We start from the raw sequence: 13,435 nt of genomic DNA, 5'->3' as shown, positions 1-13,435 counted from the left end.
GCTGCAGAAGATGACTGTAATAATAATGTTGACATCAGTAACAGTAATTAGTGCACAGACTGTAGAGTGTATGATTCGTTTTTCCTATCTTCTGGCGTGGGCATGCTGCCCTAGCGAATGGGTATAACGTTAGTACCTTTAGTTTGTTTGTTCATTTGCTCCATTTATTAATGAAATTGAATACAATAAAGAAAATCCAACTTTTCTTCCTCTCCAGAACACTTGCTGAGGGAAACATATTGTTTCAGTTTAGATTAATACAAGATGGAATCTTCATTAGTAAATGGCAAAATACCAATTTCTTCCTTATATCTATTTTCAATGTACACAACAATTCATACTCTCCCATACAGCCATCTGTACATACACTCTTTGAATTTCAGCAGCATGTACTACTTGTCTGGTTTTGTCTAAACAACAGCTTTACTGTTTGGTATGACTTCACCCATCTGCAGGCTGGAGCCACATCTTTTTCAAAGGACGCTAGAACAAATGGTATAACTGTGAGAAGGGCCAAGAAGAACACTTGTGCCACACTGAACCATCTCAGGTAAGAAGAAAGTAAAGTAACAGTGCTGCCAGTGGTACCATGTCATGCTGAGAGAGTTCTGGTAGCATCAGACAAGGATGTACCACTACTCCTTAGCTCCCCCACCGCGAATGACAACTGTCCAGCTTGGTGTTATACAACGCCAAAACACCGGTTAAAAAGCAAACTAATTGGAAGACTGGTAGCTGTGGAGAAACGAATAGATAGATTTTATTTGGGAAATATAGTTTTGTCACTTAGAAGCAATACTGCAGTATGAAGTCAAAGGGAAGGAAGGGTAATTAGAGAGATCAGGGAACATGCTTAGCCTATTACAACCCCAAAGCCTTTTGTTTTATTTTCCAGTGAGTTTTTCCTTACTCTGCATCTAGCTTTTATTGAGTTTCATTTATTCTCCAGGATTATAAAAGATTTCCGTTGCCTTTCCTCTATTACCCTCAACAACTGGGAAAACTCCTATCCCCTTTTCAAGTGCTGTTCTACAAAAGGGAAGACTGAAAGTGAGAAGCACAGGCTCAGGGTAGAAGTCATTCATGAACACTGAAAGCTCATTGATCTAAAATCCCTTTCCATTCAAAGTCTTCCTGAGCCTTCCAGAGTTCCTCCTTCTGCCTCTAGGTTTCTATGTTTCTCCTTAAACATGATGATCTACTGAAGGGCTCCACCCAGGCGGTATCAGATATTTTTTGTCAGATCAAACTTTTTAATGAAGAAAATATGCTAAAAGTTTATAAACTTTTTGCGGTGTTTCATGTTTGGGGTTTTTTTGTTGTTTTGTTGTTGTTTTTCTTTTTTTACAACAGAGAAAGAGAAGCTTGAAGTGCCTCATAGAAAAGTGAAGTTGTGTGCAACATCTTTTGGAGATGGGCTTAACAGACAGATAACCTTAAATGCTGTATTTGACCTTCATTATTTGCTTTCACTGTTGAGAAGACCAAATTTGCATATGAAGAGTTTCCCCAACATATTTCAAAAATTAAATTCATGTAAATTAAAAATCCAGCCATATACTTGGAAAAGGAGATGTCTGCATAAACAAGTCTTTTGTTTTTGTTTCTTCTCATCTACTAAGGTAGACGAGATAGGTTCAATAATTCTGTTCCGAACACTGAAGGAGACCATTAATCAAATTATTCCAAATCTGAATAGAAAACAATGCAATTGAATGGAAAAGAATAGGTATTCAAAAGAACAGCCATGATTATTTTTCAAGGAAGAAAATGTCAAGAAGTGGAGAAACAGATGGCTGAAAGCATTAGATGAAGACACATTCTCCTATGCAAACTAACAGACTTAATTAATTACTCAAATCACATGGTATTTTATGGAATGACATTAATGATCAGTAATAAAAACTGACAGTGGTGCCTTATCAGCTCCCTTTAAAGAAAAAAGAAACTGTTATAAAAGGAACATGTTTATACCCTACAGATATAACCCACAGACCATAAATATAGTTTCCAATGTTGGTTTGACTTTCAACTCTTTCCCATTAATTTAATTACAAAATTTTTATAGAACTGTAAAATTGTAAACAAAAGCATTCCCCCATCGCATTTTTCTTAACAGAATTACTAAAACATATTCAACTAAATTAAAACTTTACCTTAACTATTTCCTCTATGAAGCAGACATGTGAGACAGGATCTCTTTTCTTTGTCAATACTTTTTGCAAATGCTGCACCTGTAAGAAAGGATTCATTGAGAGGAAAAGCGACATCTAATATATTATATGCAAAAATGCATGACTAGACAAACAGGAATTAGCTGCCGAGTACCTGTCCGCAAGCAGCACAGATCTGATCCATGAGTTTCTCCATGTTTGTCCAGAGGGCCGCTCGAAAAGCTGCTGTGTTCCCAGGTGTTGGCATAGCAGCTCTACCAGGGCCACCTAAATGGTTTTTAAAAACACATAGCAGCACATTTCAGCTTTCACACGGGAAAATTAAAATGTTACAAATATAGACCCCTCTGCAATCTGATGTAAGATTTTTTTTAAAAAAACAAAGCAGCCTAAAATAGTTTCAAAACAGAGTTTTCTGAATAGTCTCAGTTGTCTCAACTGAGAAGTCAACTAAACTCTGAAGTTCAGTGGGGATACTTCAACGTTTGTCACTGTTACCTGCTTTACCAATTCAGATCTCCACAGAATCACCAAGGCAATGCCAATGAGCGCTGTTGCAGGATGTAATAGCAAAGTGAAATTGGCAGAGACAGTAATCGTGAAAAATACAGATATTACCAGTTCATGACTTAAATGCATAGGCGAATTACTAAAAAAAAGTGATATTCTGGCTGAAGGCCACACAGCTTCTACACCATCACTTTCCTTGATTGCTGTATTTCTTTGTTATGCTCGTGATTATGGTTTTGGACCCCCAACTTGTTGCAAAAGTGTTTTTTAAAAAGTTTTAAATGTTCATATTGCCAAAGTTCAAATTTGCCTGCCCACCCAATTCCTCAGTACTCTTTGCTATCCGAGCTAACATGTGGGAACTAAATGTTTACCATTTAGTGCAACATCCCTTCATATTGAATAGACTGCTTTGAAATTATTTCCATCTGACAAAAGAATCACAACATAGTTTCAGGCTTGATCCATTGCTTGTAAATAATTTCTACCCGTGATCCTCCCACCAACACAAAGAAAGCAGAATTTGGATTCATCTTTCCACAACAAACTCCTAAGAAAATGCTGCAAAGTTTAAACTCATGAGTACAATTTTCTGGGCAAGTTGGGAAAAAGGTGGGGGGGAGGTGGGAATAAAGGAAAACTTCTGAGCCCAATAACAACAGACAGACCAGTTTTGGCTTTCTATTAGATGATTTATGAGATATGCCTACTCCCATACTCCACTGGTTAAAGCAAGTAGGGAAATATCCCTACAACAGCCTTGGATGTGAGAGTTTCTTCCATTTGACAACATACTGTACTTCCGTCAAAAAAAATCAGTTATCATTCTCTGTAAAACAAGTATCATACCTCTTGTAACAGTTTGAGATGGTTGGGTCAATACTTTGATATCCAAAGCATTTTTTATGTTCTCTTCCAGGACTGTGCAGTATCCGTCCACCACATTAGCAATGGTATCCTTCAAAGTCCCAAGGTTATGGAAAACCTGAAGAGCAGTTCCCACTTGAGTAGGATTCTAGATAAAGAAGATTTTCAAAAATAACGATTAACTTCAACTGTACTATAGAGGTTTTTTTATCCGTGATGAGGCATCATTTTACTGGGCAAGTTCATTTTTAAGTTCAATCTGCTAATTCATTTCATTTAACATTAAATAACTGGCATCCTTACCGCATAACAGAGAACAGAGCGTAAAGGAGAGGACTGATTTCCTTTGATTGCTTAGTAATGCTTTGCTTAGCTTCCTTTGGTGCTATCCTCTGAGTAAGAAGAACAGAAAAAAAGGAACTGGAAACACTGCTAGCAACATCTAACCTGGGGTGAGTTACCAGTGATTGATCCAGTAATTCCAAGGTTAGTTACAGTACAGCTATATTCAGCTATAGTGTAGCTAGTAAAATTGTTATAACACATGGTATCTGTTACAGTACTGTCAGTTATGTGCCAAAGTTAATTAAATGTGATACAGGCTTAAAACCAAAATACTAACCAAGGACAAGCAGAGGCAAGCAGGTCAAGCCCCTACTGCTGACTACTGCAGAATTTAAGCTTGTACTTCTACATTTCTATTTCTAATGCTGACAGTAACTTCATCTTCCTCACAGCAGAATTAAGAGTGCAAAGCAACACAGTGATCGTTTCCAAAGCCTGGGGAAAAAAAAAAAGCTCAAGTGTCTCTATTGTCTATAGAGCTTTTCCAAAATACAGGAGAGTGGAAACTATCCAAAAACTGTTCAGGTCCGTTTTATAAGAGACCTTTGATTAAGATTAAATCTGATGATAATTCCATTGAGCAACACTAAACACTGGCATGGGTGCTATTTAGCAAAAGAAAAGCCTCAAATTATTGCCTTTGGAAACTAAGCACTGTCATCCATACACTGAATACTGCTTTTTTATTTAGCATTCACAGGCAATTAGTGGAGGGGGCGATCAGTTGATCATACACACATTAGAGATGCAGTCTTTTGTCATTTTTTTTTTAGTGACTTCTGCCAGCAGTAAAGAACATGGTCTGGCAGAAATCCCAGCACCCCGACTGGACAGAAGCATCTGAGACCACAGGCACGTCCCACTAGAAACCCCACTTCGACCCTCCGCTGGCAGTGAGCCCTTACACCATTGAACTCCCTGCTGGCAGGGAGTGGCTAGTGGCCACTAACACTGAAAAGGTCTGCTGCAAGACCAATGCAATTCTGCTTCATACTCCCCAGGTCACCGCTTTTTTTCAGCCAGATGCTCCTGAGTCCAAGAAAAAGGGTATGATCATCTGTCTTTAAAGTGTGGAGAACTTGCACTGATACCACAGCAATAAAGCTACGATGTGGCTGCCGTGTTGAGGATCTGCTTGCTGGTACATCCACCTACTGCACCAGGTTTTCTGATCCATTGATGAAGAGTTCATTCTCCTCAAACCTAATGTTTCAGAGATCACAGCACTGTAACTACACATTCGTGTCACTTTTTCTAGGGTTTCTGCAAAGATCAGAACCATAGCTGAAGCAATAAAGACAGATCCCATCTCCTGCCCCAACTCCAATGAGGAGTTTCCAGGTTTAGTGGAAAGCAAGTAATATTAGGCATGTATTATGGTTTGCAGACCTTATACTAACTGTACCAGTTTCTTTTTCCAAACAGTGTGGGAGTTAATGAGCATTCCCAGCATAGTATTATGGGTCTGGGACTTGTAGGTTTAGTTTTTTGACAACTGGGTATGCTGTAAAATTTCTAAGCATCCTGTGGGTGTGCTTGTGGAGGTGGGAAAGTAAGCCATAAAGACTGGAAGATTAATGGGATGTCAGAAAATGAAAGGTAGTATAATGCAAGGAGGGAATTTGGGGACAGAATGAACAAGAGAAAGAAAATACAAACGGGAAGAGGATGGGGAATAGAATGAAAAGAAGCTGGAAGGAAGAAAGAATGAAACTGAAAGGAAGCAAAGCAAAGATAGAAAAGACTGACCTCATTTACCAGTCTTTCCTGTTGAAATTGGTCAAATTCTTATAGAATACTTACACAGTTATAAAATCAGGCAGCAAGTCAGTAATATAAAATCAATACCTTACTACTGTAGTAAGAGCACACAACCAGGTTTCGGTCAGACTGTAGTAAATGTCATGTATAACCAACAAAAAAAATAGAACAGCATCAAAGGGTGAGCTGGGCACTATCCAGGCCTGAATAACCGGTGGTCAGATACTTTCCTGACAAACAGGCAGTATAGGCACAAATAATTTCAGGTAAAAGACGAATCTCAGAGCTCTCACATCATAGTTTAGCAAACTAACTCTGCAGCTACTGGTCAAGAAAGACACAAAAATGTGCTCCAACAGAGCCTGAACTACGTTTCAAAAGAACTGGTTTTAGCCAAAAGTTGTCAAAACAATTCTTTCTCAAGTTGGTAATAGCTGGGAATAACCAAAACACATCATTATGGAAACCTGCTATTCACTCAAAGTATCTTCCAAATCTAGTACCAAAGTTCAGATCAGAATAAAACATATATTATGCAAGTGGCCTATTTCTTATTTGCTTTAAAATGTGGACATGGCCACTGACAGAAGGCTTCTAGCTCATGTATTCATCTTGTATAACAGGAATTACAGATATATTAAAACTCTGACACTGTACAAAAAAATACCTTTTTTGTCTGTTTCATAAATAGTATTTTTGTCTCTTCCAAAACAGTTTGTCTTTTATATGCCCCAGACAGGCTATATAAAGTCCACTGTTGGTTTATTACTAATCCTAAGAGAATTGCATTTTTTATGCACAGCTAGTTTCTAGGTTTAGACAATATATTAAAAAAAAATGAAGCATCCCTTGGGACAAAAATTATTATGTGGAAAGAAAATGTTGGAAAGCAGGAAGAAAACAAACGATTGTATTTTCTGGCTTGCACACACATCTTAAAATTTGACTGCTTATCATTAAGACACACTGGACAAATATTTGAGAATCAGTATTGCAGAATTTGGCACTACCAACAGGCTTTATTTATAAGAATTTGCCCCTAATACTTTCCTTCTATTTGAGAAAGCTTAAAGCTAAACGTTTCTGAGATTCAAAAGACTGCCAGAATTTTCATCAAACAGAAAGCATGCATTCAAAGTAAAAAAACCCCATGACTACAGAAGTGATTCACAATGGAAAATGTAATCACATCAGAGAATAATATTCAGAACAGCTATCCAACAGGAACAATAGGGAAAATAATATAACTATTTTTGAGATGGAATGTAATGAGTTTATTAGCAGTATGGTATAATCAAGTTGTCTGCTACTGCCGGCAACTACACTGAGCAATTTGCAAGTGTTCTCCTTAGAATCCCTGTCCATAAGATCCTATGTTCATTTTTGTTTTAAGTATCTTATTTTGTAAATGAAGGCTCAGAAGTAGTAGTTTTTACCAAACACAAAGCAGGCTGGTTTTAATATGTAAAAATATATGGGCAGTTAGACCTACAGCAAGACACCATTCTGCTTCTCACAAGGTAGTGTCTTACAAGAAAACACTCTTTTACACAATAAATTAGCATCCTAAAAATATTGGTATATATGCCATAAAGTTTAAGTTATGGCAATCACGAGAGTAGGGGGCAAAGAAAAATAGTACAGCGTTTAGTAACATGTCAGCAGTACAGTATAATCTAATGTGCGTAAACACAACCATACACAAGTGAAATAAAACAATGACCCCACAAATAGTAGGGCTACAACACTACCTACTCGAAGATTAACTTCAGATTGCAAACATTATCATGAAGCAGGGAGCTAAGGAAAGACAGAGTTAGGTCCACCAATAATACCCTTCTCCATTCGAAGCACTCCTCCATCTGGCATGTCACAGTGTAATATGTTACAGATATATGGAAACTAAATTCCACACATTTAAGAGCTTAGGAAGATTCAGTGAATCATCAGTTCAACATATGAAAAAAAAAATAAAAATCAACCTGCTCAAAAGCAAGTTCTACCATGAAAGCAACTCTCACAAATTTTAAAAACACCAAGGTTTCTAAGCATCCATCAGACAATACATTAAATAGCTTGGTCAGAAGGGTGATATTAGCCACCACTTGAAAAAAGGCATGGATGTTTCCATTTATGTTTTAGCAAAACATAAAGATACTCATTCAGCAGCAACTATGAAGAGATATTCGTACCAAACGCATATGCTCATTTTCTCTATCATTGACAACTGTTCATTTTACTAACATCATTTTCAATACAGTTTATCCCATCATATTTGATTCTGTAGACCATTATAGACAAGAAGAAAAATAAGTGACGTGCAGTCATTAAGTATGAATTTTTATTTTTTTTTTCCACAATTATATCACATGGTTTCTTTCAAGAGTAGACCACTGGACTCAATAACCCAGAAGATGCTGTCCAGTCCAGCATGACATTTATAGCCATTCTGCAGAGCAGAACCCCATTTGGTCACTTCCTTTCCCACAGAGATAATAATTCTGTGAGGACTAGATAGAAATGTCACTAGGGACTTAAATAAATATGTATCACATTTCTAATTTGAAAATATCTCCTAGGATTAGGAGATTAAAAAAAACCTATTTTTTTTTCTGTCAACAGCCAACACAACAACTATTTCATAACGTCCAACATTGTAGCCTTTTATTTTATGATTCCCACTCGTGTTATCAGAACAATCTTCTGAAAGCATGGCTAAATAAAGAGTGATATACTTTTTCATCATTAGAAATGCAGCTTGGACGAGCAAGCCGGCTTCTCACAAGGGATTGTGGTGATGACACTGAGCTAATTTGGGGACACGAAGATTGCTAGCATAAGGCTGAACCAAAAATAAGAAACCTGGATGACAGGCAAAACTAATTGGCTCAAGTGCTACAGAAACAGCTTCCAAACTCAGACTCTACCTTCTCAGGGTATGGGATTCACCATGTGGACCTTTCTCCTCCAACCAGTGCTGTCTTAGGGAACTCCATGTCATAATTTCTTTATCCAGTGTTAATCTGTCCATATGACCCTATGCTGCAGGATTGTCACCTGTGTGGACTATCAACTTCCTTCTCAAATGAAGATGTGTTAATTGCCCGAAGTATTTATGGTCAGTACTACCTGTGACAATTACAACTACTTTCATAAAGAAGTAGCGTTAGAAATCTAACTAATGGCTAACTGTCATGTAGTTAAATTTCACAAGGGCCTGCACGACATAATCAGAACAGCTCTCTGAGGAAATGTTCTTTAGCGTGACAGTTTGGAAGCACCACGTATGGAGAAGTCAAACTTGGACTAGTCCCTCACTTTAAAATGATGTTCCATAGCTACTAATGTACACAAGAATATTTCTGGTTTGCTTACTAAAATCCCAACAGTGACTCTGATGGAAAGTCTTCATTATTCTGCAGAGAACAGATGACCCTGTTCAGGAAAGGCTGTGGCAGGAACACAATAGAAAGTTTTCACTATATATATGTACATATACGTATTACTTAACAGCTGTGATTTCAGTGTGCTGCCATATCCTTACCTCCTATGTGATAAAACGTTTACCATGTTCCATACACAAGCACTAAAAGCATAACACAGTACGAAAAGAATTCTATATGCTGCTTAGCTGAAGGAAAATCCATAATTACTAAGGAGTCCAGGTATCACTTCAACAGAGTGCTCTGACAATGTGGCAAGCAAGAAACACCATGAAAAATATTTCGAACAAAAACACAACATTCCCTAGCCAACAAGAAATAATCAGCATTAATATACAATAACCCTAGAACAGGACACACACTGAAATAACCAACTTGTAAACTAACAAATATTCTCTAACAGGGAATACAAAAGGTTATTGCAGCCCTTCCAGAGTAAATGCAAAAACAGTTTCCAGAACGATACTTCTGAATATCTTTGACTGGCACTTAGTGTTAAATAATTTCATTTGATAGTAGATTTACCTTATTGGGAACTATTTCAGTTACTTCTCTACGCTTACTCCACACAGCTCATTTTGTTTGTATGAGATAGCAGTTGCAATTTCAAACACAGTACAGCTTTACAAGGTCAGTTAAATAATCCAAAAAAAGACTCCTTTGTGAGGCTGATAATCCCCAGTCAGATCTGCATTTACAGTCCTTACTCTTTCTCCCCTCTTGCTACCATTACAACACACTGCCTCCTGCAAATAATGTTCCCATAAATAACATTACTATCCCTAATGACAAGTACTACTACTTGAAGACCAAGTGACTGAGGAAGGGTTTTTGTAAGTACTTGCAGCTACCAATTCCAAGTAGTTCTTAGCCATCTCTTACAGACACCAAAAGCAAAAAAAGTGAGAAGTTACTCCAGGAAAAGTTGCAATTCAGTTTCAAGAGCTCAAGCAAGTAAGCAGTGAAAGAAACTCAGCCACCTCAGTCAGAGCCAAGGCAAAATGACCTACTGAGATGAAATAATAATTTACTAAAAATTGTTGGAATTCTTGCTTTGCAGTATCACTCGGCTATTTTAATTGCAAGAAAAATTAACAAAAAAACTAAAAGTAGAAATTAAATGCCAATGAAATTCAGCTGCAGTCTAAAAACAGTGTTTTATTTCATTTCCAAAAGTCCATGCCTTAAAAAAATTAATTGGTATATCACAACTCCTAAAAATGAACCTACTTAGGGAAGCATGTCTCTATGTTCATTATCACCCCATCTGTTTTTTACTCTGTTCATCTTTAAAATCTGAGCAATACATGAAAAGGTCAAATGTAAAGCCAGAGAATACAGACTTCTTTCTAATGATCTTCCAGTTCTTCCTGTTTTTAACCTTTGCAGTGTTGAGAGGAGCAAGAGGTTAAGAGGTTATAATTTTCTATAGAAGATAATACTGACATAATGTTGGCCAGACTCTACAAACGCACGTTTTAAGCTGTAAAAGTCAAGAATCCCAAAGCTAATCATTTGAATATGGTTAGGTTAGAATATCTACCTTCTGTCAGCCCATGTTTGGAATACACAACTTCTTTTAGTAGAAGGACTTTCACAGGAAAGGAAAACAGCCATAAAGCACAGCCATAAACCTCATCACATCCTCAAATTAGGTCAGACTTTTGTTTCTTAGAATAACAAGAAGTAAATAACAAGAAGCATTGCACTATAAAGGTTAAGAGGGAAAAAAAAAAGAAACAGCAGCAATAAAATACTAGAAAGCAAAGAAACAAGATTTTTCAACACAGCTAAATAGCCTGCCAAAACACTTATTCCCTATAATAGTGTAATCAAAGCAACAGATGGCTAAGAGCTAATGGAACAGAAAGGCATCAGGAACTGTTGTAAAGAATTATCTCATGAAACATCAAGCAATATTCCAAAGTTTACCATGCCTTAGGCTATCAACGTGACAGCAATTTCAAAGAAAGTGTCTGGCACCTCTGAGGACAGATCAGCTAGATCAAGTAGCCCTTAACAATTACAAATTTCATCCTACAACGCTGTGTTTGAGTGTGGAAAGATTATAAATTATACAAAATGATGGAAACTAGCAGGCAACAAGGAAATGGGTGCATCTGAGCCAAATCAAGCTTCTTAAAATGCTTCTCTCACCTCTTATACGACCAATCTCTAAAGCCCTCATCAATAACGAATCAGTTAGCTAGTTAATCTGAAGATGTGGCTTCTCTTTAATAGAGACACAGCTATCACTTTCCGATGAAGGTCAGAGAGCAGAGGGCAAGGCTGTAGCACCTCTCTTGTCCTTGTGCAACCTTGACTTGCACCTGCTGACTCAAGTCCCATTATTAAAGCACGGAAGTATAGGGACACAAAATCTCATTACTAATTCTGGTCTTTGGACAGCAGCTTCCGACCAGATGTTTTCTCCCACCTCACAATATCATTATATACATGCTCACTCTGTTAACTGCTTGAACAAAGCCATTATAAAACAGAAATGTCAGGTTTTACTTTTAACTTGGTCTTAAGAATAGGTATTAGCTACTCTGTTTACAAAAAAAATCCAGTTTCAGACAAAATATCCTTTAAATTATAAGCTCTGAATGATTTAAATATCTACCAAAAGCCATTTGGATTTTCTTGTTCTCTTGTTAGTCTCTGCGACAAGGTAACAATTACCTATGCAAGTGACAATATCTCATTTCTGGAATCCGTGCACATATTGCCAGCAGCTCTAAAGCGCCCTCAAATATTTACAATGAATTAACTTTAAAAAGTTACTTTATTTCAAACTCTTTTCAATTATTATTTTCATATTCAACTACAGACAGACCTCCATCAATGCCAGATTTGCTGTTGGATCCCATTTAAAAACATTTCTTCTTAATACAAAATTCAAATTCCCTGTGTCACCCACCTACAGGAAACTCCAGGTCTGCGGATAAACTGATGAAGAATCACAGAACAGCTGAGGTTGTCAGGGACCGCTGGAGATCACCTAATCCACCTTCCTGCTCAAAGGAGGGTCTATGAGACCAGGCTGCTCAGGGCCTTGCAAGGCAGAGACAAGCTAGTTCAAATGAGCCAGAAGACATCTTGCTCCTGGTCCATCTTCCCTTCCTAGTTCTCCTTACAAGTTCCAGGAAAACGTAATGACAGACTCTTGCAGTCATCTTCATTGAGTTTCACTGAGGCCAGCTTGAACGAGAGCAAGCGTCTGTATACACACTTACCAACACTTCTTCAGTGTCAGCAATGTTACCTGATAGTCATACCAGTCTTCCAAGCCCTCCTGTAAATTTGTCCACTGGGAGAAGCATGACAAGACTGACCTCCTTCTGTTACAGATTTTACATTTAAAGACATACATTCTACATTTCTATAGTCTTTTTAAAAATAAATGGGTAGTCTCTTTAAAAATAAATGGGCAAAGCCATATTATACAAAAAAATTACTATGAAGAAAAAAATGTGAAGTCATCTAAAGAAGAAGAAATACTGCGCCTAGTTTTGCCTGCAGCTAGCACATGCATTCAAGATCCAGTTCTGCTCCTGGAAAAAGTCAATCCCCACCCCTCACTTCAGTTATCTGCCAGTAATGCATTTTGAAACCTTCACACAAGTAGGAACCTTTTGGGGGCAATACAGGCAGTAGGAAAGAAGGGAGATAAAAGAGAAGAATAAGTAAAGTGCATAACTTGTTCCACACAGAGAACATTATTCATTACCTAGAAACTGGAGCATTTTGATGCAGGATTTCTTCTTACTAATGCAACATACTGTTCAATTCTGTACGCCATTTCAAGCTAACCCGAAGCTTTAAATCTTGTTACCATAAGAACACCTCCAAACATATGACAATGCAGAACGTGGCATTGAGTAGCAGATCAAGAACACGATGAAACACCCATTTTTCAGAGCTTAAGACAAAGAGCAGATTTTAAATCTGAGAAAAAGGCAAAATGAATTATATTATCTTATTTAGATGAGTATCATGGCTAGTCGATCACATTTTTCACCCTGCTCTATGCAGATGTTGCTTATTAATGCTTTATATGTTTTTCTTGGATCACCTAATTGCATTATTTCAGAACCTGTTAACAATCAACAGTCAACAGTACAAACCACAAATAGAATTACAGTCTGGGAGAGGCATTTAACAATAACATACTATCTTATCTGGAGAGAAAGAACCTCAGTTTAGCCTTAGTTTTGAAGAGAGACAGATACACAAAAGTATCAATTAAAAAGACTGGGATGGATTATACAGAGACTCAGACAAAGCTAGGGTCAGTCTCTGCTCAGTTCCATCCCTGGAATCCCAGCAGAA

General features: G+C 37.4%; 1 protein-coding gene across 1 annotated transcript in view; it reads right to left on the bottom strand.

The window, feature by feature from the left end:
- The window catches only part of COG5 (component of oligomeric golgi complex 5), a 191,326-nt gene that overhangs the window by 65,027 nt on the left and 112,864 nt on the right, over positions 1-13,435 (bottom strand). Inside the window, exons 8-10 of the mRNA XM_054198346.1 lie at positions 3,534-3,699; positions 2,329-2,441; positions 2,157-2,234 (exon numbers count right to left, since the gene is read on the bottom strand). Coding sequence (XP_054054321.1) covers positions 2,157-2,234; positions 2,329-2,441; positions 3,534-3,699 — 357 coding nt within the window. The remainder of the gene's footprint in view (positions 1-2,156; positions 2,235-2,328; positions 2,442-3,533; positions 3,700-13,435) is intronic.

This window comes from Rissa tridactyla, chromosome 1, assembly GCF_028500815.1.
Source record: "Rissa tridactyla isolate bRisTri1 chromosome 1, bRisTri1.patW.cur.20221130, whole genome shotgun sequence".
NCBI classification, from domain to species: Eukaryota; Metazoa; Chordata; class Aves; order Charadriiformes; family Laridae; genus Rissa; species Rissa tridactyla.
Note: the sequence above shows the minus strand (reverse complement) of the source record. Positions and strands in the feature narration are given on the sequence as shown.